This window comes from Rhinoderma darwinii, chromosome 2, assembly GCF_050947455.1.
Source record: "Rhinoderma darwinii isolate aRhiDar2 chromosome 2, aRhiDar2.hap1, whole genome shotgun sequence".
NCBI lineage: Eukaryota > Metazoa > Chordata > Amphibia > Anura > Rhinodermatidae > Rhinoderma > Rhinoderma darwinii.
The window spans coordinates 226363453-226391211 of NC_134688.1; the positions used below are offsets into that span (position 1 = coordinate 226363453).

The 27759-nt window shown below is 39.9% G+C and overlaps 1 protein-coding gene across 3 annotated transcripts in view; it reads right to left on the reverse strand.

The window, feature by feature from the left end:
• The window catches only part of CALN1 (calneuron 1), a 388623-nt gene extending 363290 nt beyond the window's left edge, over positions 1–25333 (reverse strand). The window contains exon 1 of one of the 3 annotated variants that reach the window (XM_075850381.1): positions 24700–25333. Coding sequence is in view for 1 of the 3 variants with exons in the window: in XM_075850380.1 (XP_075706495.1) it covers positions 24301–24386 (86 nt within the window). In the remaining 2 variants the exon portion in view is untranslated. Of the gene's footprint in view, positions 1–8171; positions 8231–24300; positions 24501–24699 lie in introns of those variants that run through there. The other 2 variants (XM_075850380.1, XM_075850382.1) reach the window with 2 other exon arrangements.
• Between the last annotated feature and the right edge of the window lie 2426 nt (positions 25334–27759).

Consider the following 27759-nt stretch of genomic DNA (forward strand, 5'->3'; position numbering starts at 1 on the left):
TGAATGTAAAAAAAATAAAAATTCAAAAGTAACAATTTATCATGTAAATTGCAACTTGCTATGGACATTTTATAGTAAATGATCACTTAAAAGTGTTAGAGATATCCCTGGTCAGAGTATTTTATTATCTAATCAATTGTACAAAGCTGAAGTAGCACCATGGTTGATGCTGTCTTGCATAACAAATCAGGCTTCAAGTACAAGGCAGCATTTTTTTTATAAGACTGAAAAGACTGAAAAGAGAACATTCCGCAAAGTCAGGCCCCAGGAAACACGACTGTAGTTTTCATCCGTAATTACAGATCCGTAATTACGAATGAAATTGCGTAGAAATGATCCACAAATATAGAACGTCATATTCTTGTCCGCAATTGCGGCATGGATGTGCCCATACAAGTTTATGGATGCTTACGCAATTGCGGATGGCTATGGATGTGTATAAAAATAGAAGAGTTAATCGTTTTTTTTATCAATTAATAAAATGCAAAATGAATGAACAGAAGAGAAATCTAAATCAAATATATATTTGGCATGATCACCCTTTGCCTTCTTAATATCATCAATTCTTCTAGGTACACATACACACAGTTTTTAAGTGAACTCAGCAGGGAGGTTGTTCTAAACATCTTGGAGAACTAACCACAGATCTTCTGTGGATGTAGGCTTCCTCAACGTCTCTTCATGTAATCCCAGACAGACTCGAAAATGTTGAGATGAGGCCCTGTGGGGGCCATATCATCACTTCCAGGACTCCTTGTTCTTCTTTACGCTGAAGATAGTTCTTAATGACATTGGCTGTATGTTTGGGGTAGTTGTCCTGCTGAAGAATAAATTTGAAGCCAATCAGTCGCCTCCCTGATGGTATTGCATGATGGATAAGTATCTGCCTGTATTTCTCAGCAATAAGGACACCATTAATCCTGACCAAATCCCCAACTCCATTCACTGAAATGCAGCCCCAAACTTGCAAGGACTCTCCACGATGCTTCACTGTTGCCTGCAGACACTCATTATAGAACCGCTCTCCTGCCCTTCAGCGAACAAACTGCCTTCTGTTACAGCCAAATATTTAACATTTTGACTCATCAGTCCAGAGCACCTGCTGCCATTTTTCTGTACCCCAATTCCTTTGTTTTCGTGCATAGTTGAGAAGACCCCTTCTGGTCAGACTTCTCTGAACAGTGGATGGGTGTACCTGGGTCCTGCTGTTTTCTGCCAGTTCTGAGCTGATGGCACTGCAGGACATCTTCTGATTTCAAAGGCCATTAAGCATGATGTGTCTTTGATCTGCTGCACTAAGTTTCCTGGCCAACCACTGCATCTACGGTCCTCAATGTTGCCCGTTTCTTTGCTCTTGCTCAAAAAGGGCTTAAACAGCGCACCTTGAAACTCCAGTCTGCTTTGAAATCTTTGCCTGGGAGAGACCTTGCTGATGCAGTATAACTACCATGTGTCTTGTCTTGCCATGGTGGATCTGTGACGTGAAACTGTCTTCCACAACCTCACCTTTGCAGCAGAGTTTAGCTATTCCTTGCCAAAGTTTTAAAGTGATTATGTGGGGACTAAAAAGTATTAGCAGTGTTGTCACTGCAGTATGTGAGTACACGTCACAATATAAATTCCGATCCCCCCGTCCCAGAGATTTTAATAGATTTTTACAGCGCTGGAGGGGAACCGGAAGTCTAGTGGCACAGCCTTTCTTCATGACGATATGACTCTTCGTCATGTGACCAACCCCGCTGTACTTTATGTAATCTCTGTACTACAGCTACAGCGATTACATAGAGTATAGCGGGGCCGGTAACATGACGAAGAGTCGTGTCGTCATAAGGGAAGACTGTGCCATTTGACTTCCGGTTCCCTTGCCAGCACTGTAAAAATCTATTAAAATCGCATAATCAGCATGACGGGGGGCCAAAATAAATATTAGCAAGTGTACTCACATACTGCAGTGAGTACACTGCTAATACTTTTTGCTCCCTATATAACCCCTTTAAGCCTCTTACACAGTTGTTTCTGTTAAAGTTAATGACTGTGTTTCAACCTACATATGAAAATGATGATCATTATCACCTGTTTGGTATAATTGGTTAATCATACACCTGACTATAATCCTACAGAATCCATGACTTTGTGCAAGTGTTCCTAGAAGAAATTATGCTGTTTTGAAGGCAAAGGGAAGTCACACCAAATATTGATGTGATTTAGATTTCTCTTCTGTTCATTCGCTTTGTCTTTTGTTAATTGTTTAAAAAAAAAACTCTTAACACTTCTATTTTTTAAAGCATTCTTAATTTGCAGCATTTTTCCACAACCGCCTAAAACTCTTGTACAATACTGAATGCTTTTTTAGGCTCTGCACAAACTGAAACGTAATACAGTTGTGTGCAAATAAAAATATAGTGTTTAATAGTTTGCCTGTGGCACATCATACATGACAAATAACTGGAAATGTGCTTTTTATTAAAGCTTATCTATCGTTTAATATATATATATATATATTTATAATTCATAATTTCGTATGAATACAATAAAACATTGTAATATATCTTATTAGAGTATGGTGTCATCTACCTCACCTTCTAGTAGCCTTTAGTTCCCCTTTCCTGACTACAAGCTCTCTTAGGCTTCGTTCACATCTGCGTCGGGGTTCCGTTCATGGGTTCCGTCAGACCTTTCCATCAGGGGAACCCATGAATGGAAACCAAACTGAAACAAACGGAAATCATAGCTTTCCGTTTGCGTTACAATTGATTTCAATGATAACGCACGCGTTGCAAATGGTTTCAGTTTGTCACCGTTCTGTAAGGTTTCCGTTGTTTTGACGGAATCAATAGCGCAGTCGACTACGGTATTGATTCCTTCAAAACAACGGAAACCTTACAGAACGGTGACAAAGGAAACCATTTGCAATTGTTCAGTTTCCATTGAAATCAGCGGTAATGCAAACGGAAAGCTATGGTTTCCATTTGTTTCAGCTTGGTTTCCGTTCATGGGTTCCCCTGATGGAAAGGTCCGACAGAACTCACAAATAGAACCCCAATGCAGATGTGAACGAAGCCTCATACATGTTTAGAATCCTCCTCACTTATCAAAATATTAAATACAAGATAGGGAGAAAGGGTAAACTGCAGCAATGAGATTGTAAGCTGTGGGAGTGGAGTGGGGGGAGGGGGGATCTACAGTCTCTCTGCTTCAATTTGTATGGGAGACATGCTGTAAGCAGGGAGTGGAAGCAGCAGAGCTGATTGGCTCAAAGCACATCATGGCTCTGACATCACACCAGAAAGAGCCCACCCACAAATTTGCACTTTACACATAAACCATTATTACTTGCTTAAATTAGGATTTAAATAGTAATACAAAATCCAATATTATAGAAATATGTCACATAAATGGCTTGAAAAATACAAAGCTATAGATATAGACATGTCTATTTGTGAGATAGATAGATAGATAGATAGATAGATAGATAGATAGATAGATAGATAGATAGATAGATAGATAGATAGATAGATAGATAGATAGATAGATAGATAGATAGATAGATAGATAGATAGATAGATGATAGATAGAAAATCTTATCTTTACAGGTTTTTTTTTAGCTATGTACTTTTCAGTAAGGGTTACAAACCTTTCATATAGAAATCTTGGATAATCAGAGGCAGTTCCAGACATGTCGTAACTTTACACGTTGTTTAGTGTTATTTTTAATATCTCTTCAATATGTGTGACAAGTACAAAAGCAAAAGCATAAATGTTATAGCGCTATACTTTAAATGCTAAGTATTTTAGCGTACGGTGTGCAGACACAAGGCTGTCATCATAGACAGCTGCAGTATAAATTGCCTCAGGGGTTCACAATGTAATTGAACAAGCATTTCAGATTAATGTGAACTGATGTTATGCCTAACAACAAAAAAAAAAGATCACTGCACAAGAGATGAGAGGTTCAGTAGATATGGGAATCTCACTGAGGCTTTCTGTTGTATGTTTCAATTATCCAGAATTCATAGCCTGCACACTGAAACCAAGCAATTGTGCATTGATAATTGAAGTGTCTTTATTTACAATTCAGATTGTAAGCTCCTATGGGCAGGGATCTCTCCTACAGTATCATGTTTAGGCTATGTTCAGATCTGCGTCGGACACTCCATTAGGGGCCTCCATTGCAGATCCGCCAGGGTTTGCCGGAGTTTACCGGAGACAATAATGCAACACTATTTTCTCTCGTAAAATCACGGACACCTCGATGGAATTCCGGAAGCAGAACAATGGAACACACTAAGTCAGCAACTGTTTTTGCTTGGAATGGCATCATGGCCAGTTTTAAAGAAAACTATGGCCTTGGGCACAAAGCTTAATTTCAAAATATATATAAAACACAGATACATATGTGATTTTAAGCTGAATGTTTAGAATTAACTTGATATAGTATCCAAATAAAACTTTCAAATTGGGCCCACACATGTGTGACGGCCAAAGTTACTGTATACCTGTAACGACGGGGTAAGGAGACAGACAGGTGAGCCCTAATCTACCCGCCACTCAGTCTCTGCCTACTTGCACGACCCGTCCTAGGCGATGGCGTACAACTGGGCGACGGTACCTACGCTCAATATGTGCACGAGAGACAAACAGACAAGGGTACACAGAAGCTAAGGGAAATGGGGCAGTTGCCCACGACAACACCGTGAGCAACAAGAGTAGTGAACGAGCCGAGTCAAACCAGGGGTGTACGAGGTACCAAACGCAGAGCAGGAGCGTAGTCAGTAAAGCCGGGGTCCAAATGAAGCTGAGGTCAATAGTAATAGCTGGAACAGCAGAGCCAGGAAACAAGAGAGAATCACAGGCAGAAACAAGCAGGAAATGAAGGTATACATAGACCGAGGGCGAGAGCTAGAAACGTCTGGCCAGGCTGTGATAGGTTCTCCCACTCCTGAGCCTACCAGCCTGAGTGGTAGCAGATCGAGTCACTCTATCAGACCTAGGAGCAGATGCAGACTGATTAACCACGGGCGTCGACACAGAAGCTGTGTCTGGTAGATCCTTTACAATAGCACTAGACTAAGTGTCCAAATTATACGGCCATATAATCAGGACCGGTTTTAGACAAAGTGTGTTCATGGGCAAAGTTAAAAGTGGGGCCCCAAATGCTGAATTACTGTATCAATAATGCAGTAAATTCAGAAGGTGGTTTGCCGAGAACAGCATCGCTGATTTCTAGCACGTCTAGGAGTGTTGCAAACCCCAAAGCATATGTCCCCCCCTCTCACACAAAGAAAAATATCTACAATTAGGTCCAGAATTATTTGGACAGTGACACAAGTTTTGGCATTTTAGCCTTTTATCAAAACATATTGAATATACAGTTATATAATCAATATGGGCTTAAAGTGCAGACTCTCAGCTTTAATTTGAGGGTATTCACATCCTAATTTGAGGAAGGGTTTAGGAATTACAGCTCTTTATTATGTAGCTGCCTCTTTTTCAAGGGACCAAAGGTAATTGGACAATTATCGCAAAACCTATTTAATGGGCTGCATGGGCTATTCCCTCGTTAATCCATCATCAATTAAGCAGGTAAAAGGTCTGAAGTTTGTTCCAGGTGTGGCATTTGCATTTGGAAGCTGTTGCTGTGAACCCACAACATGAGGTCAAACGAGCTCTCAGTGCAAGTGAAACAGACAATCGTTAGGCTGAAAAAAATGAAAAAATCTATCAGAGAGAGAGCACAAATGTTAGGAGTGGCCAAGTCAACAGTTTGGTACATTCTTGAAAAAAAAAACAGCGCACTGGTGATCTCGTGAACTCCAAAAGGCCTGGACGTCCACAGAAGACAAAAGTGGTGAATGATCGCAGAATCCTTTCCATGGTGAAAAACCCCTTCACAACATCTACCCAAGTGAAGAATATGCCCCAACTTCTAAACAAACGTGTAATCCACAGTGCCCCAGATGGTAATAATGATCCCTCAGTACTCAACACAATAAAAGTGCCCCCTCAGTAACTGTGCCCCCTTTGTGCCCCTACACAGTAATAATGCCCCCTTTGTGCCCCCTGTAGATAGTGCTACAGTATCCCCTGTACATAGCTCCACACACAGCTCCCTGTAGATAGCGCCACACACAGCCCCCTGTAGATGGCACCACACACTACTTCCTGTAGATAGCGCCATATACAGCCACATGAAGATAACGCCAAACAGCCCACCTCCTTTGCACATAGTGACATACAGCCCCCTTAGTATATAATGCATGCAGACCCCCTTAGTAGATAGTGCCACACAGCCCCCTTTTGTATATAGTGCCGCAAAAGCCCACCTTTGTATATAGTGCCTCACAGCTCCACCCCCTTGTTTATAGTGCCACACAGCCCACTCTTGCATATAGTCTCATACAGCCCCCCTTGCATATAGTGCCACACAGCCCTCCCCTTAGTTGATAGTGCCACACAGCTCTCCCCCTTGTATATAGTGTCACACAGCCCTTCTTAATAGATAGTGCCACACAGTACTTCCCCTTAGTAGATCGTGCCACACAGCCAGCCCCCTTGTATATAGTGCCATACAGCCCCCTCCTTGTATATAGTGCCACACAGTATAGTGCCCCTTGTATATAGTGCTACACAGCCCCCCTTGTAAATAGTGCCACACAGCAACCCCTCCCCCTTGTATATAGTTTCACATAGCAAACCCCCCTTGTATATAGTGCCACATAGCAACCCCCCCCCCCCCTTGTATATAGTGCCACACAGCCCACCAGAAAATTTTACTTACCTTGCCCTGTTCCCACTACAGATGAAGCTGCATCACAGCCTCCGGGCGGGACCCTTGTGCAGGCCTGCGTGATGCAGTGAGGTAATCACGCCGGATTGCGCAGGGATTCTTCCCATCACCTTATAGGCTGCAGGCCTAACGTATTTGCATCCTGAGGACGCAGATACAATTGAATGTGGCTGTCGCTAGCACCGGGACCCCCTCCGGTGCTAGCAATGCCACCGGGCATGAGGGGGCCCGTGCCCCTCTGGCCTTGTAGCAGCCGCTATGGCTGCTTTAGTGGGCAGGGGGCCCTCAGAGGATGGGGGCCCTGGGCAATTGCCCAGTTTGCCCCCCCTAACGCCGACTCTGCCTATAATGCCTGAATACTGAAGGAAACAGTCCCTGGTGGTCTAGAATGGTAAAGCTTAAAGAGGCTCTGTCACCACATTATAAGTGCCCTGTCTCCTACATAAGAAGATGGGCGCTGTAATGTAGGTCACAGTAATGCTTTTTATTTAAAAAAACTATCTATTTTCACAACATTAGGAGCGATTTAAGTTTATGCTAATGAGCTTTCTTAATGCCCAAGTGGGCGTACTTTTACTTTCGACCAAGTGGGCGTTGTACAGAGGAGTGCATGACGCTCACCAATCGGCATCATGCACTCCTCTCCATTCATTTACACTGCACTAGCGATATAGATATATCGCTATGTGCAGCCTCATACACAAGCCCTAACATTACTAGTGTCCTGATAATGAAAACACATGACCATCCAGCCTGGACGTCATGTGTACTCAGAATTCTGACACTTCTGACTCTTTTTTGTGAGATTCCAGCAACGGATACGAAATCTCGCGAGATCACGGAGCTAAACGAGATTTGGTTTCACTTGCCGGAATCTCACAAAAAAGAGTCAGAAGTGTCAGGATTCTGAGTACACATGACGTCCAGGCTGGATGGTCATGTGTATTCATTATCAGGACACTGTAGTAATGTTAGGGCTTGTGTATGAGGCTGCACATAGTGATATAACTAAATCGCTAGTGCAGTGTAAATGAATGGAGAGGAGTGCATGATGCTGATTGGTCAGCGTCATGCACTCCTCTGTACAACGCCCACTTGGTCGAAAGTAAAAGTATGCCCACTTGGGCATTAAGAAAGCTCATTAGCATAAACTTAAATCGCTCCTAACTTTGTTAAAAAAAGATCGTTTTTTTAAATAAAAAGCATTACTGTCACCTACATTACAGCGCCCATCTCCTTATATAGGAGACAGGGCACTTATAATGTGGTGACAGAGCCTCTTTAAAGAGGTTTTCCCACAACTAGATAACGCAAAACATAACAATATTTCAATTCAAATCAACTTAAAAAAGTGCTCCTGTATATAGATATTTCTGTTATATACCTGTTATGACGCCCCCTGGTGTTCTTTTAATTTTCTCTCAAAGTCCCCATCTAATGTATTCAGTGCCAGTGAGGAAAAGCCGCTTATAGTATACCGATTCTTATTGGCTGCCCGGCACAATAGCAGGAATCACTCTGCCGCCTAGTAAGCATGTGTGACCACCAACAGTAGACACATTAGGTGGAAGTTCTGAAAAGGAATAAAAAGAACACGTGCCATGGGCTGCTGACCCCTGCACTAAGCTATATGAATTATTAGGTTTTTGTAACCTCTGCAAGTAAAAAAGGTTTTCAACGACAGCATGTTGAAGTCTAGAAACTAATCAGAAACTGACAATGTGTATTTGAAAGCTGTATAACCTTTCATTATACAAGATTAAAAGTTATTTACAGAAACCCCCCTTAACCAGTTTACATTCCAAAAATGTAGAAACAAATAATTTTTTTCCTGTTAGTTGGATAACAAGAATTTTATGTTTTATTTTTTTTTGTTGTTTGACCTTTAGTTGTGTATTTGTGGTACATTGTGGCCTGCAGCATTGTAGAAGATATCTGACAGAGATTAATGCCATTTGTTAGATGTTGTAACATTACTATATTAACAACCTCAAAAGTATTTATTTCATATTTGTGAAATGTTTTCATCCATTTTTTTTTAACACTTTAGTGAATCAAATGTTGTTTGGCAATAAAGTTTCTATTCTGTTTTATATCGCACCATTATTCCACTATGGAGTTCCTTTCTGTATAAGACAAAATTAATGTTAACATATTTTTGCATAATTTGAATTGTAAATAGTCTCATATAGCACACTGTAATATGGATATATTGCATGTAAAAAAAAAAAAAGTACATTTTTCCTCTATAGACACATGACCTAATAAAGCTGACAATTACAGATCATCTGACACAGGCAAGAAAAGATTTTGTAATAAATGATTAAAAAAAAAATACAATATTAGAGGCGCTCCATAGTAATAAAGCCTTCCTGACAAAGACAGAACCTCGGTGGCAACTCCGGTGATGACAAATTCTAGCTGTGGTGTTATTAAATCTCTTACATATATACCAGCAGCAGCTAAAACAAAACCAACACTAAGGACTGTGCACCAATGTAACATTGATATTAATTTATTATGTTCAGCCGGATCAGTGGACATATACAGCTGCATACATCTGCTTTTGACACCCCAAAAAAATGTATACTGCGCAGTATATGTTTTTTTTTTTGTTTTCTTGCATAAAGTTATATTGAAAACAGGCGTAGCTAGGGGTTTAGTAAAGGGGGGTTCCCCACACAATATAATGACCCGTTAGTGGCCCCCACACAATATAATTCCCTTATAGCTGCCCCATGCAGAATAATGTCCCTATAGTGCCTCCCCACACAGTATAATTACCCCTTAGCAACCACACACAGTATAATGCCCCATAGATGCCCAATGAAGTATAATGCTCCCATACAGTATAATGCTTCCTTAGCTGCCCCATACAGTATAATGCCCCCTTAGCTGCCCTCACACAGTATAATGTCCCCTTAGCGGCCCCCATACCCACTATTTTGCCCCCATAGTGTATAATGAACAAATAATAAAATAAATACTCACCTAACCCTGTTCCCACAATGAGTGAAGGAGATCTCTCTGCTCCACCGGTCTGTGCTCTGAGTGGCTCGCATAGAGCCATTCACGGCCGGCGTTACACAGTGAGTGTTACCGTCAGCTCCCTGCTTCAGCATTGGACTAAACTGTATCTGCGTCCTGAAACCGAGACATGCCACCACTGGGGGACTGGCCCTAAGGCCCACCGTCTTAGTGGGTCCGTGGCTATCACTTCCCCTGCCCCCTGCTAGCTATGCCTCTGATTAAAAACCATAGTTGTTTGCATACAGTTGCACATATAGATTAATTGATCATGTAGTATAAACCTAGATTTATGTGTATTTTCTGCTTTCCTTAACACCTTCCCGCTTTGGCCACTTTTGACCTTCGTGACAGAGCCTCATTTTTAAAATCTGACATGTTTCAATTTATGAGGAAATAATTTCGGAATGCTTTCACCTATCCTAGCGATTCTGAGACTGTTTTCTCGTGACACATTGGACTTTATGTTACTGGCAAAATTTGCTCGATACATCCAGTATTTAAAAAACACCAAAATGTAGTGAAAAATTTGCATTTTTCTAAATTTAAATGTATCTTCTTGTAAGACAGGCAGTTATACCACACAAAATAGTTGCTAATTAACATCCCCCATATGCCTACTTTAAATTGGCATAGTTTTTTGAACATCGTTTTAATTTTCTAGGATATTACAAGGCTTAGAACTTTAGCAGCAATTTCTCACATTTTCAAGAAAATTTCAAAAGGCTATTTTTACAGGGTCCAGTTCAGTTGTGAAGTGGCTTTAAGGGCCTTATATATTAGAAACAACCAATAAGTCACCCAATTTTAAAAACTCCACCCCTCAAAGTATTCAAAACAGCATTTAAAAAGTTTCTTAACCCTTAAGACGTTTCACAGGAATGAAAGCAAATTAGAGGTGAAATTTACAAATTTCATTTTTGTTTTGCAGAAATTAATTTTTAACACATTTTTTTTGTAACACAAAGTTTTACTAGAGAAATGCAACTCCATATTTATTGCCCAGATTCTGCAGTTTTTAGAAATATCCCACGTGGTCCTAGCGTGCTACTGGACTGAAGCACAGGCCTCAGAAGTAAAGGAGCACCTACTGCATTTTGGGACCCTATTTTTATTAGAATATATTTTAGGCACCATGTCAGGTTTCAAGGGTTCTTGCAGTGCCAAAACAGTGGAAATCCCCCAAAGGTGACCCAATTTGGGAAACTAGACCCCTCAAGGAAATTATCTAGGGGTATAGTAAGCATTTTGACCACACAGATTTATTGCATAAATTATTGGAAGTAGGCCGTGAAAATTAACATTCTTTCAAAGAAAATGTAGGTTTAGATCATTTTTTCTAATTTCCACAAGGACTAAGGGTATGTTCACACGCAGTGACCAAAAACGACTGAAAATACGGTGCTCTTTTCAGGCGAAAACAGCTCCTGATTTTCAGATGTTTTTGTAACAACTCGCGTTTTTCGCGGTCTATTTTGTCAGCGTTGCGTAAAATTAAGGCTCGTGGGAACAGAACACCGTAAAACCCATTGAAAGCAATGGGCAGATGGTATTGCCGTACTCGGGAGAAATTGCTTTACAAATGTTGTGGTTCCTTTTTTTCCTTTATTTGTTGAGAAAATGAAAAATGTTGAGCTAAATCTACGTCTTATTGAGAAGGAATAGGTTGCATTTGCATGTCGCATTTGCAAAGCCCCCGAAGGGACAAAACAGTGGAAACACCCCACAAGTGACCCTATTTTGGAAATGACACCCCTTGAGGAAATTATCTCGGGGTATAGTGAGCATTTTGACCCCACATATTTTTTTCAGAAATTATTGAATTTAGGCCGTGAAAATTAAAATCTACATTCTTTCAAAGAAAATGTAGGTTTAGCTATTTTTTTCTCATTTCCACAAGGACTAAAGGACAAAAAGCACATCAACATTTGTAAAGCAATCTATCCCGAGTAAAACAATACCCCAGGCGTGGTCATAAACAGCTGTTTGGATACATAGCAGGGCTTAGAAGGGAAAGAGCGCAATTTGACTTTTGGAGCTCAAATTTCGCAGGAATGGTGTGCGGAGGCCATATCACATTTGCAAAGCTTCCGAAGGACCAAAACAGAGAAAACGCCCAAAAAGTGACTCAATTTAGGAAACTACACCCCTTGAGGAATACATCTACGGGTGTAGTGAGCATTTTGTCCCCACAGGTGTTTCATAGAATTTATTAGAATTGGGCAGTGAAAATAAAAACAATCCTTTTTCTTCAATAAGATGTAGCTTTAGTTTAACCCCTTAATGACCAGCCTATTTTAGACCTTAATGACCAAGCCATTTTTTACGTTTTTCCATAGTCTCATTCAAAGAGCTATAACTTTTTTATTTTTGCATCGACACAGCTGTATAAGGTCTTGTTTTTTGCGGGACAAGTTGCAATTTTTAATAGCACCATTTTGGAGTACATAGAATTTATTGATTAACTTTTATGAACTTTTTTTTGGGGAGGAATAGAAAAAAAACTGCAATTTCGCCACACTTTTTTGCATCCTAAATTTACGCAGTTTACCGTGTGGTATAAATAACATGTAACATAATATCTTTATTCAGCGGGTTGTTGCGATTGCAATGATGCCAAATTTATATAGATATTGTATGTTTTACTACTTTTACACAGTGAAAACACTTTTCTTTCTAAATTATTTGTTTTTGTGTCTCCATATTTGAAGAGCCATAACGTTTTTATTTTTTCGCTGATGCAGTTGTATGAGGGCGTTTTTGTTTTGCGGGACGACTTGTAGTTTTTATCGGTATCATTTTGGAGTAGATCACTTTTTATCACATTTTTTTAAGGCAAGATTCAAAGAAAACAGCAATTTTTGCATTGTTTTTTATTTTATTTTTTACGATGTTCACCGTGCGGGTTAAATGATGTAATAACTTTATAGTTGGGGTCGTTACAGACGCGGCGATACCAAATATGTGTAACGTTTTAACTTTATTTTGTTTTTTAATAATAAAGCAGTTTGTAAGGGGAAAAAGTGGGTTTTTCATTATTTTTTTAGCTTTTTATTAAACTTTTTTTTTAAACTTTTTTACTAGGGGACTTCAGAATGCGATCCTACGATTGCATTTATAATACACTGCAATACTTCTGTGTAAAACGGACAGACATCTTCTAGGCCATGCCTCTGGCATGACCTAGCAGGCATACACTACACGCAGACCTGGGGGCCTTTATTAGGCCCCAGGCTGCCATAGGAGACACAGACACTTGGCGATCTTATCGCTGGGTGTCAGTGGGTTGGGAGGGAGCTCCCTCCATCTCTCCAAAATTACTCAGATGCGGCGCTCGCTATTAAGCGCCGCATCTGAAGGATTAAATGGGTGAAATCGATACTCATATCGATCTCATCCATTCTAGCAGGGATGCCCCAAGCTCTCAGCTATCTCTGGTAGTTGAGAGCAGGGAGATTTAACGGCTCCCTGAATGGTTTACGTATTCCGATGCAGCGCCGTAAAAAGACCTATGCATCGAAATAAAGCCCGTTAGTGGCCGCCGTAAAAAACACTATGGAGAGGTCACTAAAGGGTTAACATTTTAAATTTTCTCAAAAAATAAAGGAAAAAATTAACCACAACATTCTTAAAGCAACATCTCTGGAGTACGGAAATAACCCATATGTGGTCATATACTACTGTTTGGCCACGCGGCAAGGATCAGAAGAGAAGGAGCGCCATTTGGCTTTTGGAGTACAGATCTTGCTGGGTTGATTTCTTGGCACCATGTCGCTTATGCAAAGCCCCTAAGGTACCAGTACAATGGAAACTCCCCAAAAGTGACTCCATTCACAAAACTACACCCCTTGAAGAATTAATCTACGGGTGTAGTGAGCATTTTGACCCCACAGGTGTTTCATAGATTTTATTAGAATTGGGCAGTGAAAATAAAAAAAATCTTTTCTCAATAAGACGTAGATTTAGCTCAACATTTTTCATTTTCTCAACAAATAAAGGAAAAAAAGGAAGCACAACATTTGTAAAGCAATTTCTCCCGAGTACGGCAATACCCCATATGTGGTCATAAACTGCTGTTTGGGCACACAGTAGGGTTCAGAAGGGAAGGAGCGCCATTTGGCTTTTGGAGTACATATTTTGCTGGATTGGTTTCTGGTCACTATGTCGCATTTACAAAGCCCCTGTGGGACCAAAACAGTAGAAACCCCCCAGAAGTGACCCCATTTTGGAAACTATACCCTCAAGGTATTCACCTAGGGGTGTAGTGAGCATGTTAACCCCGCAGGTGTTTTGCAGAAAACAGTGTGTACTCGATGTTGCAGAGTGAAATTTTTTTTTTTTTTTCATAGATATGATAATATGTGGTGCCCTGCTTGTGCCACCATAACAGACAGCTCTCTAATTATTATGCTGTGTTTTGCAGTTTTAGAAACACCCTACATGTGGCCCTAATCTTTTGCCTGGACGATCGACAGGGCTCAGGAGTGAAAAAGTACCATGCGAAGTTGAGGCCTAATTTGGCAACTTACACCATAAGGTTCACAATTGCAGAGGCTCTGATGTGCAATAATAAAAGACACCCCTGAGAAGTGACCCCAATTTTGAAACTACACGCCTCAAGGCATTTATTAAGGGGTGCAGTGAGCTCTTTCACCCCACAGGTCTTTTCCATAAATGATTGCGCTGCATATGGTGCAAAGTAAAAATTTAAATTTTTCTCCAGATATGCCAATTGAGTGGCAAATATGTCATGCCCAACTTTTGCCACTAGAAACACACACCCCAAAAATTGTTAAAATGGTTCTCCCGGGTATGGCGATGCCATATATATGGAAGTAAACTGCTGTTTGGGCACGCTGTAGGGCTCAGAAGGGAGGGAGCGCCATTTAGCTTTTGGAGCGTGGATTTTGCTTGGTAGTAGTTTTGTTTTAGTATTACTGGTATTTCAGTTTATAAAGTGGGGGTACATGTAAGCTGGGCAGAGTACATCAGGGGCATAGTCAGGTTTTATAATAAAGGTGTAAAATAATCCATAGATGTGTGTTACGCTGTGAAGAAATCCTTTCTGCACAGGCCGGTGTCGCACTGATAAATGGTGTCCTTTCTTATCCCCCTTTTTGGTCCACATTCTGCACCTTTGCAGTTTGGGGAATTTTTTCTGGGAAAGTGTTGTCCTGGTATAATATGGTCACCCTCGCTTCCAGTAGATATGTTTGGGCCCTCCCCTTCCTGTTCCCTAATTTTAGTGCCTTGATAAATCGCCTCTTGATACAAAAAATGTTGCCCTTGGGCATGCACAACTGCATATTTTTCTTTCCTGACTTATTGGAGCCTTAACTAATTTTATTTTTTCATAGACATAGTGGTATGAGGGCTGTTTTTTTGCGGGACGAGCTATAGCTATACCATTTTGGGGTACATGCGACTTTTTGATCACTTTTTATCCTTTTTTTGGGAGGCAAGGTGACCAAAAAACAGCAATTCTGTTTTTTATTTATTTTTTATATAGCGTTCACCACGCGTCATAAATTACATGTCAACTTTACTCTGCGGGTCAGTACGATTCCGGCGATACCAAATTTATAGCACTTTTTTATGTTTTACAACTTTTGCACAATAAAATTTCTTTTGTAAAAAGAATGTATTTTTTTCTGTCGCCATGTTGTAAGAGCCATTTACATTTTTTAATCGACGGAGCTGTATGAGGGCTTGTTTTTTGCGAGACCAGTTATAGTTTCCATAGGTACCGTTTTTGGATACATGCGACTTTTTGATCAGTTTTTATTTCAATTTTTGGAAGACAAATTGACCAAAAAAAATAGCAATTCTGGCAGTATTTTTTAGTTTTTATTTTAAGGCTTTCACTGCGCAGCACAAATAACATAATATTTTTGTAGTTCAGGTTGTTACGGACGCGGCGATACCAAATATGTATGGTTTTATTTACTATTTTTCAATAATAAATTACTTGATAAGGGAAAAAGGGCAATTGTGTTTTATTTTATTGCTTGAAACTATTATTTAATGTTTTACAACTTTTATTTTTACCATTTTACACCTTTTTTTAGTCCCACTAGGGGACTTGAAGGTCCAACTGTTTCATTGATGTTCTAATACATTGCACTACCTATGTAGTGCAATGTATTAGAACTGTCAGTTGTTCACTGACAGCAAGCCGTTCAGGCTCCTCTGGTCGGGGCCTAATCGGCTTCCGTAATGGCAGATTTGCTACAAACTACTAAGATGCAGCGATCGTTTTCGATCACTGCATCTAAGTGGTTAATGGCAGGAATCGGAGCTAGCTGTAACATATAGTGGGCACATACTGCTGATGACGCCGGCTTAGCTTCTGATCCGGAAGCAGAGCCAGCGCCATCTTGCCGATGGTACCGGAAGCTTTTAGGCCCCGCCTCTGAGCACTGCATAGGGGGCTTCCATTGCTGGCAGACCGGGAGGTCAGTATTAGGCCTCCGGTTGCCATTTCAACCACTATTCTATTGAACGCAGCATCTGAGGGGTTAATCGGCCAGATCGGAAGCTAGCTCCGGGTGCCAGCCATCAGGGTGCCAGCTGTAACATACAGCTGGCACACAACGGTGATGGTGCGGGCTTAGCTCCTGAGCCCGCACTATCACCACGACGTAATAGTACTGCGCTTTGCGGGAAGCCCTGCCGACAGTGCCGTATATATACGACGGATGTTGGGACGGGGTTAAAGACAAACTGTAGCCGGCAACCACAAAATCCCCTGCCAGTTCTTTCTTTTGCCTAGCAATTGAACCAACCAATGTTGCTCCCCAGCTTTAAGCACAACAAAGAAGTAGTGTCCAAAAAGACTCCCTTCATTAGGTTTTCTGGTAATGCCATTTTATTAAATACAGTGGTCCCCCAAGTTCCAATGGCCTCAGGTTACAATATTTTTAACATGCAATTACCTTTTCCTAGACTATGGTATCTTCAAACCACATTCTACTTAATATGCTGAAGTCAGTGCTGATCTGCCCATGTGATCGCCTGCAAGATCCACCCAGAGTGTGGAAATTCAAAACCTTTGCATCTGCACACCACATTGTGGGCAAATAAAACCAGTGGGCATTGTATTATCGTAGTGTAAACAGTGCTTGGCTGTCTAGTAGTACTTCTTTGCAGTACTGAGCTGCATATACTGCTCTACCTGTACTACATGTACTGTACTTCTCCCTACCTGTACTACATATACTGCTCTCTACACGTACTATATGTACTATACTGCTCAACCTGTACTACATGTACTGTACTGCTCTCTACCTGTACTACATGTACTGTACTGCTCTCTACTTGTACTACATGTACTGTACTTCTCCCTATTTGTACTACATGTACTGTACTACTCCCTACCTGTACTACATTTACTGTACTGATCTCTACCTATACTACATATACTGTACTGCTCTTTACCTGTACAACATGTACTGTTCTGCTCTCTACCAATACTACATGTACTGTACTGCTCCCTACCTATACTACATGTACTGTACTGCTCTCTGTTTGTACTACATGTACTCTACTGTTCTCTACCTGTACTACATGTACTGTACTGCTCTCTACCTTTACTACATATATTGTACTGCTTTCTAGTTGTACTACATGTACTATACTGCTCTATATTTGTAGTACATGTACTGTACTGCTCTGAACCTGTACTACAAGTACTGTTCTCAACCTGTACTTCATGTACTGTACTGCTCCCTACCTGTACTGAATGTACTGTACTGCTCTATACATGTACTAGATATACTGTTGTACTGCTCTATACATGTACTAGATATACTGTACTGCTCTCTACCTGTACTACATATACTGTATTGCTCTCTACCTGTACTACATGTAATGTACTGCTCTCTATCTGTGCTGAATCTACTGTACTGCACCCTACCAGTACTGTACTGCTCTCTTCCTGAACTACATGTACTGTACTGCTCTCTACCTGTACTACATGTACTGTACTGTTCTCTTCCTGAACATGTACTGTTCTCTACCTGTACTGAATGTACTGTACTGCTTTCTACCTGTACTACATGTACTGTACTGCTCTTTACCTGTACTACATGTATTGTACTGCTCTATTCCTGTACTACATGTACTGTTCTCTACCTGTACTGAATGCACTGTACTGCTCTATACCTGTACTACATGTACTGTACTGCTCTTTACCTGTACTACATGTACTGTACTGCTCTATCTGTGCTGAATCTACTGTACTGCACCCTACCAGTACTGTACTGCTCTCTTCCTAAACTACATGTACTGTACTGCTCTCTACCTGTACTACATGTACTGTACTGCTCTCTTCCTGAACATGTACTGTTCTCTACCTGTACAGAATGTACTGTACTGCTTTCTACCTGTACTACATGTACTGTACTGCTCTTTACCTGTACTACATGTATTGTACTGCTCTATTCCTGTACTACATGTACTGTTCTCTACCTGTACTGAATGCACTGTACTGCTCTATACCTGTACTACATGTACTGTACTGCTCTTTACCTGTACTACATGTACTGTACTGCTCTATATGTGTGCTACATGTACTGTACTGCTCTCTAACTGTACTATATGTACTGTACTGCTCTCTACCTCTACTACTTGTACGTTACTTCTCTCTACCTGTATGACATGTACTGTACTGCTCTATATTTGTACCACATGTAATGTACTGCTCTCTACCTGTACTACTTGTAATTCACCTCTTTCTACCTGTACTACTTGTACTTTACTTCTCTCTACCTGTACTACATGTACTGTATTGCTCTATATTTGTACTACATGTACTGTACTTCTCTCTTCCTGTACTACAAGTACTCTTCTTTACCTGTACTGAATATAATGTACTGCTCTCTACCTGTACTACATGTACTGTACTGCTCTCTACCTGTACTACATGTACTGGTCTCTACCTGGACTATATGTAATGTAGTGCTTTCTACCTTTACTACATCTACCGTACTACTCTCTGCCTGTGCTAGATGTTCTGTACTGTTCTCTACCTGTACTACATGTACTGTACTGCTCTATACCTGTACTATACTGCTCTTTAGCTCTGCTACATATTCTGTACTGCTCTCTACCTGTACATGTAATGTAGTGCTCTCTTCCTATACTACACGTACTGTACTGCTCTCTACCTGTACTGCATGTACTGTACTGCTCTATATTTGTAATACATGTACTGTACTGCTCTCTACCTGTACTACATGTATTGTACTGCAATCTACCTGTACTACATACACAGTATTGATGTCTACCTGTACTACATGTACTGTACTTCTATATACCTGTACTACAATTACTGTTCTCTGCCTGTACTGAATGTACTGCACTGCTATCTACCTGTACTGAATGTACTGTGCTGCTCTCTATCTGACCTACATGTACTATACTGCTCTTTACCTGTACTACATGTACTATACTGCTCTCTACCTGTGCTACATATACTGTACTGCACTCTACCTGTACTGTATGTACTGTACTGCTCTCTACCTGTACTACATGTACCGTACTGCTTTCTACCTTTACTACATGTCCTGTACTGCTCTCTTTCTCTGCTACATGTACTGTACAGCTCTTTACCTGTACTACTTGTACTTTACCTCTCTCTACTGTACTACATGTACTGTACTGCTCTCCACCTGTACTACATCTACTGTACTGCTCTCTACCTGTACTACATGTATTTTACTGCTATCTACCTGTACTACATGTACCGTACTGCTCTCTACCTGTACTACATGACCTGTACTGCTCACTATCTGTGCTACATGTATTGTACTACTCTTTACCTGTACTACTTGTACTTTACCTGTACTACATGTACTGTACTTCTGAATGTACGGTACTGCTATCTACCTGTACTGTATGTACTGTACTGCTCTCTACCTGTACTACATGTACCGTACTGCTCTCTACCTTTACTACATGTCCTGTACTGCTCTCTTTCTCTGCTACATGTACTGTACAGCTCTTGACCTGTACTACTTGTGTTTTACCTCTCTCTACCTGTACTACATGTACTGTACTGCTCTCTACCTGTACTACATGTACCGTACTGCTCTCTACCTGCACTAATTATACTTAACTTCTCTCTACCTGTACTGGTCGATCGCTGGGTGCTGATGGTCTCCAAGGCAGTCGGGGGGGGGGGGGGGGGGTCTAACAAAGTCCCCCAGGCTTATCATCAGTGTTTGCCTATTAGGCCCTTCCAGAGGCAGGGCCTAGTAGGATGCCTGCCAGTTTTACACTGACAGGCAAAATACATTCAATACAGAAGTATTACAATGTATTATAAAAGCGATCAAACGATTGCATAGTGGAGTCACATCATGTTATTTAACTCGCACAGTGAACACCATAAAAAAATAAAATAAAAAACAATGCTAGAATTGCTGTTTTCTGTTCATTCTGCCTTCTAAAAAATGCAATAACAAGTCATGTTATCTGCGGCACTCTGTGAACTTTCCAGGTGGTATAAGTAGGTTTCCCACCCCATCAATACTGTAAAGACAAACTCAAGCACTCAGTTTGATTATGCAATTTAAGGTTTATTCGGAAGTAGGCAACAAATTGAGATTTGTAAAGTTTCGGCCAATTTACCTGGTCTCTGTCAAACTCTATTGCCGCTTGTCTCTATTGCTGCTGACAGTGCCCACCACTGGTATTACATACCCCTTACCACCTACTTGCTACCAGCATTTACCCCCTTGACAAGCGCCAACAGATTTTGACAAAGACCAGGTATATTGGCGGAAACATTACAAATCTTATTTTGTTGCCTACTTCCGAATAAACCTTATAATTGCATATTCAAACGGAGTGCTAGAGTTTGTCTTTACACTCTGATATTTTAACATATTTTAAACTGCAATGCTGTACCTTACTCTCTTATGTTTTAATCTGCTGTATCCACACCTCTAAATAAAAAATGCCTGGATATGGATATATATATATATATATATATATATATATAAAAATTAAAAAATTCTATAGTTTTATATTATCCTAAATTGAGTTTTTAGCATATATCTTTGTTACTATCTTCTTTTATTTAAAAAAAAAATCCTAAATGTCTTTACTAACAATACTTTCTTTCTTGTCAAAATGACGGAAACCTTAGCGGCACCCAACGGACACCATTATAAGTCAATAAGGTCTGTCACTGCTATCCCTTAAGCAACACAGATATACAGATATGAACAGAGCCTTAAAATTCCTCAAATAAATTTTATGTCATTGACCCTTGTCAATCTCACTCTGCTTTTTTGCTCTAAACGCTAAAAATAAAAGAATCACATTGTATGATAAAAATTCAGGCAAGAACCTGCTGAAGAGACAATAAGCAGCAAGAACTGGCTTGGCAAAAAACTCTTTATAAATGACCTTCAAATGTCATCCTTTAGGAAGAACAAAAATACAAAGGCATCAAAACAAACTAGCGCAAGTGATTTTAACTTGAAATCAAAGTACAATGAACAGAACAAAAATACTATCGATATTAACACAAACAAGACATTCAATCTGAATGTAGAGGTGGGTTAAATAGATTTTTTTTATACTTGTTAAACTTTTTTTGTTTTTTTAATATTTATTTAGTAAGTAAAAAAAAGCCAGCAAATATATTCAGATAGAAATAGAGTAACTGAGCAACTTATAGCTTTTAAACACATACAGGCATTTATCACCTATAGAGAGCTACATGACTCATCTAGATCTATGTACAAATTACATCGAATACTTTCATAAATATTTATAGGAAAAATGTCACTCTCAGAATGAATTACAGCTTTAAACATGATGGGTAACCACGTAGCATATCAGAATTGAAACATCACAATGCATTGATAAAATCCCATTTCCATTTTCCTCTGCACATAGTAAATCATTCTACAAATGTACATATATATATATATATATATATATATATATATATATATATATATATATAAAAATAAATATATATATATATATATTTACATGACATGTATTCTCAACAAATATTAATGTTCTCGGTCTACTTTCAATTATATGAGCACCTCAAGGGTATGTTTTTCTTATTCTATTATCAATGTGTGTATTCTGATATTACATACACAAAAATTCACATCACATGACGTCTAGTTTAAAAAAAGACAGAATTGATTTTATAACAGGCTGTATGTTTAGACTGAGGGTGATTGATGGTGTGGAATACTGCCAGTATGACTACACAGTATAGTCCTATATGGTCATTACAAGAACACATAGTGGTTAATTTCTCATGCTTTATGCATTGCTTATTTTTTATAGAACTTCAAAGTTTATTCTCCAAGAACCTCAGATATTTCAGCTTTTATCTTCTTTTTTAAGGTGTAAAAATGAACTACTTCAAGGGATAATTGTTCTTAGTGTTGCTCAAAAAGAAAAACGGTAACCTTATTGTATTTCACTATATGGCCATTAATTAAATATCAATATTACATCCTCAAGTAACCCTATAATATTTAAGCAGATAACCAAAATAACACTATGTAGGAACCAACTATGGTTAAGGTGTGATTTATTGATCTAAATGTGTGGGAGGTCCATGGTCTAAGTAAGTTAAGAACAATGGTCCATGATCAAAGTGGGTTAAGAACAATTTACAAAAACGATTTATGTTTCAATATTCTCCCTTACCACATGAACATTGTGATTTGGATAAATCTTAGTAACTCCCCGGCACAAATGCTTTTTGTGAAATAACTTCCTGATTGCAACAAATCCGACAGGGTATATATGGCAATAGCTACGCACATACAAAGCCCAGGCATCTACTCTATGGAACCAGCCTAAATGGGCATCAGGCCTAAATAAAACTAGTGCTCAGCAATAAAGTCTAATTCTCATTGTATTTCAATAAAACGAGGTACATGAATCCAGCTATTTATAAGGTTTCAAGGACTCTTCCTTTGTCTACCTCACTAAAGAACCTGCGCTTCATCTTGAAGAGATACATTACTGCTCGCTGATCAAAGTTTTCATCATGATAAAGCTGCATCTTAATCAGTATGCCACTGTGCCCAAATGTTATGACTCATCTTTGGCTCATAGCAGAAGCAACACAGAGCATGAGTAACAGCACTGATGCCTCAATAGATTGGCATTGAGATGTGTAGTTTTCATACCTACAGGAAGCAAGTTGGAACTTGGCCTGGGTCAGCAGCTACTGGAAGTCATTATAATCTGAAAACAATTCTTGCTTAGATGCATGCTGCAACATACCCACTATGCTTTACCGGGACCCCTCACAATGAAAATTGAGGAAGACATGGGGGGGGGGGGGCTGTATTTGTTCTGTAAAAATATTGACTATTTCTGAACCCAAATCATTCTTCCACCTTCCTAAAAAATCAAAACACGTCTGCTAAGAGCCAAGCAATTTCCAGAGCAACACACCACAAGCAGAGAGGTGGTCCTAACTTATTCCTGCAACGATTACCTAGCGATACCTGTTTATTAAGCACAAATTAACGCAAATTGCGTCTGTATCGTCACATCCTTAAATCACATATTGTAATGTCACAACAAAATGGATTTTCTTTATTGTCACTAGAAGTTGGGACATTTAGACATAGCAGTCCGTGTATTTTCTGTTGACATTTACCAAATAGAATATGTAGTTGAGCGTACCATGATATTTGTAGTGCTTTATATAGCAATGCTAACAATTCACTATGACAGTGATCATGAGATTATATGTGAATAGTTTTTACCATCTTAGGTATATTCAATGACTAGGGCAAAGACTGCTGCTGCTGCATCAACAATATTTTAGGCTTCCACATTTGAGCCACCCCCTGAAGCCGGACTTTATAATATTAATCCATCACAATTAATTGGTGTGGTCCGTAAGACCACTGCAGCCTCTGACCCATGTTCATGCTTGAAGGGATTGACTTGAATTACTGTACAGCTGTACAACTTAGTTCTTATGTGCTAATGATTGTCTTTCAGTCCAGATAATCCGTACTATCCCACAGTTGCAGACAAAATGATTATCCAAGCAGTCACTGTGGTCAGGCGCTGCAATACAGAGAACTGGGTATTGCATTTAGAGTGTGTACTTCATAAAATGTCATATTCCAACCCAGGTATCACAGACAATGTCCACCTTCACATGCAGGTATCAATCCCTCCATTTTCCTGCAAATGCTTTTAGCTATGGGACACGGAGATATAGCGATACACGCTGCCTAACAAGTATGCCATCCATCATTGATTGCCACTTTATTGCTATGGCACTCATGATGTGACAACTTATAATCACCTACTACTATAAAAATGATTATAATAAATGAATCGTAGATGGAATACAGACCTCAGCTGCTTTTTTTTTATCATTGGACTCATAGCTGCAAATAGATGCATAGATGCCAGAGTGCCCATATAGGTTTTGGGGCACAGACAAGAACAAGTAAGGGTAAAATGCTTACTGTTTGTCCAGTCCATGCTGAGCGGATGCTGCTTGTGCCTTAGAATCAGAATCCTGCTCCATTACCAGAGTGATGAACAGCTCCATACTTCACTGCAGCCGGTGAAGAGGTAAATTATCAAATCTAAATTACTGGACACTTGAAGAATGTAGTTAGAGCAAGCCAAAACTCACATCTCCTAATTGAAAAATGCAAAGAACTGCACATAGGCTTTAATGCAGAGTGGAGCTCTATCCCCAGCACTATGACAACAGGTTTCAGGGAACCAGGTTGTTATTTCCCAAACTACAGAATAGAATAGCACTCCTGGACAATGACCAGCGCATTAACCTCTTCCCTGCTGGAACCTCCTACAGATTCATTCATTACAAATGGAATATAGGAGGAATCCTTCCTTACCTGTCTGTGTTCTGCTACTTGACTGATCCTTACGGGTGTTCTCTTTGGATCCTGTATCTTGGACTGGTGGTCCAGGTCAGTGTCCTTTGCCCTTGGCTGTATGAAAGCTTAGACCAGGATGGTGGTGCATTCAGTTCAAGCAAGGCACCTTTGCCAGGAACCCTTCCTGCCCATTACCTTGATTTGTAAGATGTGTATCAAACAAGTGTTCCGATCAGTCATGAGCTGTGTACCAGGGAGCATCAATACTCCATATATCCAGGAGCTGTGATGGGGAACTTGCTATAAACTCCATTCCACAATGGCATACCCCTCTAGATAATCCTCAGATGGTTTCTCAATGAAATAGGATTAGCTATTGTCTTGGGTGGCATACACTGGTAGCGGGCAATTCAAAGAGCTGATCAGAGCATTGAATGGCAGAGCCTGTGTAAGGAGCAGCAGGGGGACGGGGGATGTTACAAGTCAGTGATGCTCAGCAGATCCTACAGCTGTCAATACACTGGAAACAATCCACACTGACTATACTGTATGGATGTATGGATGGATGTATGGATGTATGTCTCACATAGCTGCCTGCACTGTGCCTGCCCCACTGCTGGAACTGGAGGAGGAGCACTAGCTGAGCTTCACATGGATTTGTAGGGAAAAAGCTTCATCTGCTATGGAAAAGTGTAGTACTGTCTGCAGCCCCCTGTCTGCCTCCAGGACAGCTCATGTGCAGGTGAAAATAGGAATTTGTCTCTTTTAACCTTTTACCTAACAGTCTGCTTTATTATGCAGTTCTGTTTTGCCTACTGTTTGTTACAATGTAGAGAATCATCTTTGCATACAGATACAAATTATGTTTTATACAAAATAATGCATGTACTTATTTTTATACTATAAGCATCTTTGTAGATTTGTGTTTATACCAGTAATGTTAGTCTAGCATTTGTTATGGACATAATTAAGGGATTGCATTATGAGTAAGGTTCCGTTCACACTGTCCAGTTTTTACTGGATTAATGACAGATTTGACAGATTTATTTTAAACGGTTTTTGCTTTTATTGTTGAGCTAAAAAGCTCAGCAGAATATGTTATTATGCCCATTTTGGGGCAACGGAAACCTAGCGGAATGGAATCTGAATGACATTCACATAGGTGGGTGTCCAAAAAACAGATAGATAAAAGTCCAATCATTTAGAATGATGCTAACAATGGGGATGTACTGTCCCAGCTCCTATTAGAGTAATAACCATGTATGTTTTAAAAGCCAGTAATCTGAAAACCTTTTGCAAATAAGAATAGCATATGAGGAAATTGCTCCATAATATAATCTCTAATACAAAAAAAAGTACCTCCATTTTTTTTTAAATTAAACTTTACTGTTGATTTTTCTATTTAACTTCTTCTGAAAGTCATTTACAAGAATTACTCTTTTAGTGAAATCTTGAATAAGTGCTTTCGAACATTATTCCTGATCTTTTTACCTATTAGTTTCAGATTGTTCAGATTCTGCATGTTTTCAGTTCCACAAAGGCATCCATACCTACGAGAATTGCAATATCTCCTGTTGCGGGATGTGTTAATTGAAGATTGGCATAGGTGGGATTTTCTTTTAATTCATTTCAAGGAAAAAGTTACTGGGGAAAAAAATAGGCTTCATGGTGTCGTTCTTTTTTTTATGCAGTAAATGCTCATAGTGACTAATAAAGTGTATTTAATACAATAAAATATTGAACAAAGAATTGAAACGTATCCCTGTTTGCTTCTGTCAGGTAATTTTGAACATTTTCCTGACTAGCAAATTGCAACAAGGGTTGACATATGGTGCCACCACCTTGAAGTTACACGCACCTTTTTCCTTAAAAAACATGATTTTTTTAAGATATGTTTCTGTACCTGGAGAAGTTTAAATTGTATTAAATTGTCTGATTTCTGAATTGCATTTATTATTACATGTTTTTTCTGACATTGCTGCATGTGAAGCTGCAAGCTCTGGTGCAGTGGGTGTTCCCTGTGAAGCATGATCTCTTCTTACCTCTCTCTCTTCTCTCAATGTTCGAGCCCAGTGTTTTTCATTCTATGGCCCTATGCTCAGCCTCCCAGTCGAGCTAAGTGCCCGTAACACAGATGTAGCAAACTTTAACTTGACACTTATAAGTGAATAAATGCCAAAGGGACCCCCACTTTTGCCCTATAAGAACTTAAACAGGAGAAATGTCACTTAAAAGAAAGGACACCTGGAAAAATCTGCATTAGAATGACTGAAAATGCAATGTCAAATATAGGATGCAAAGACAATGCAAATAAATAAAGACAGTGTGCAAGATAGGAAAATATGTGATTACCACACCATGCTGTTGGAATTAAACACCGGGTCCTGTAAGGGCAAAAGTGGGGCTAAGTCACCCATGCGTATCACCGTTGATACGACTTCATCAGGGCTAACTCTCTTTGGACAAAATGCTGTATTTTATATCCCTAATCGTACAATATAATCAATGGATACATAGAATTGTCAAAGGAATGGAACTAGTGGAGGCTGTGATGTACATGGACAAAACTCCCCTCAGACCAAAGGACTCCATGCCTGGTTTACAAAAAAACACTCTACATCCCACACACAGTTCAGGCGCCAAATCTAAACAGGAGCCAAGAAGTTAACCCCTTCCGGACATTTGACGTATCCATACTCCAAAGTTGGGTAGGTGAAGTATGGAACGGGCTCACGGAGTGAACCAGCTCCATACGATGCAGGTGTCGGCTGTTTGTTACAGTCGACACTTCAGAGCTCATGCACGATCCCGCTCGTTTAACTCGTTAAATGCTGCGGTCAATAGCATTTAAATCGTTAGAAAGAGGGGGGCGACCCGCTCTAACAGCTCATCGCGTCCCCCGCAACACAATCGCGGGGGGGGGGCAATGTTTGCTATGGCTGCTTGGGGGCCTAATGAAGGCCCCCAGGTCCGCCATCTTTGTGCACCTATTAATAGATGCCTGTCAGAATCACGATATACTGCAATACTTTAGTATTGCAGCATATCGTGCAAGCGATCTAACGATCGCTGGTTGAA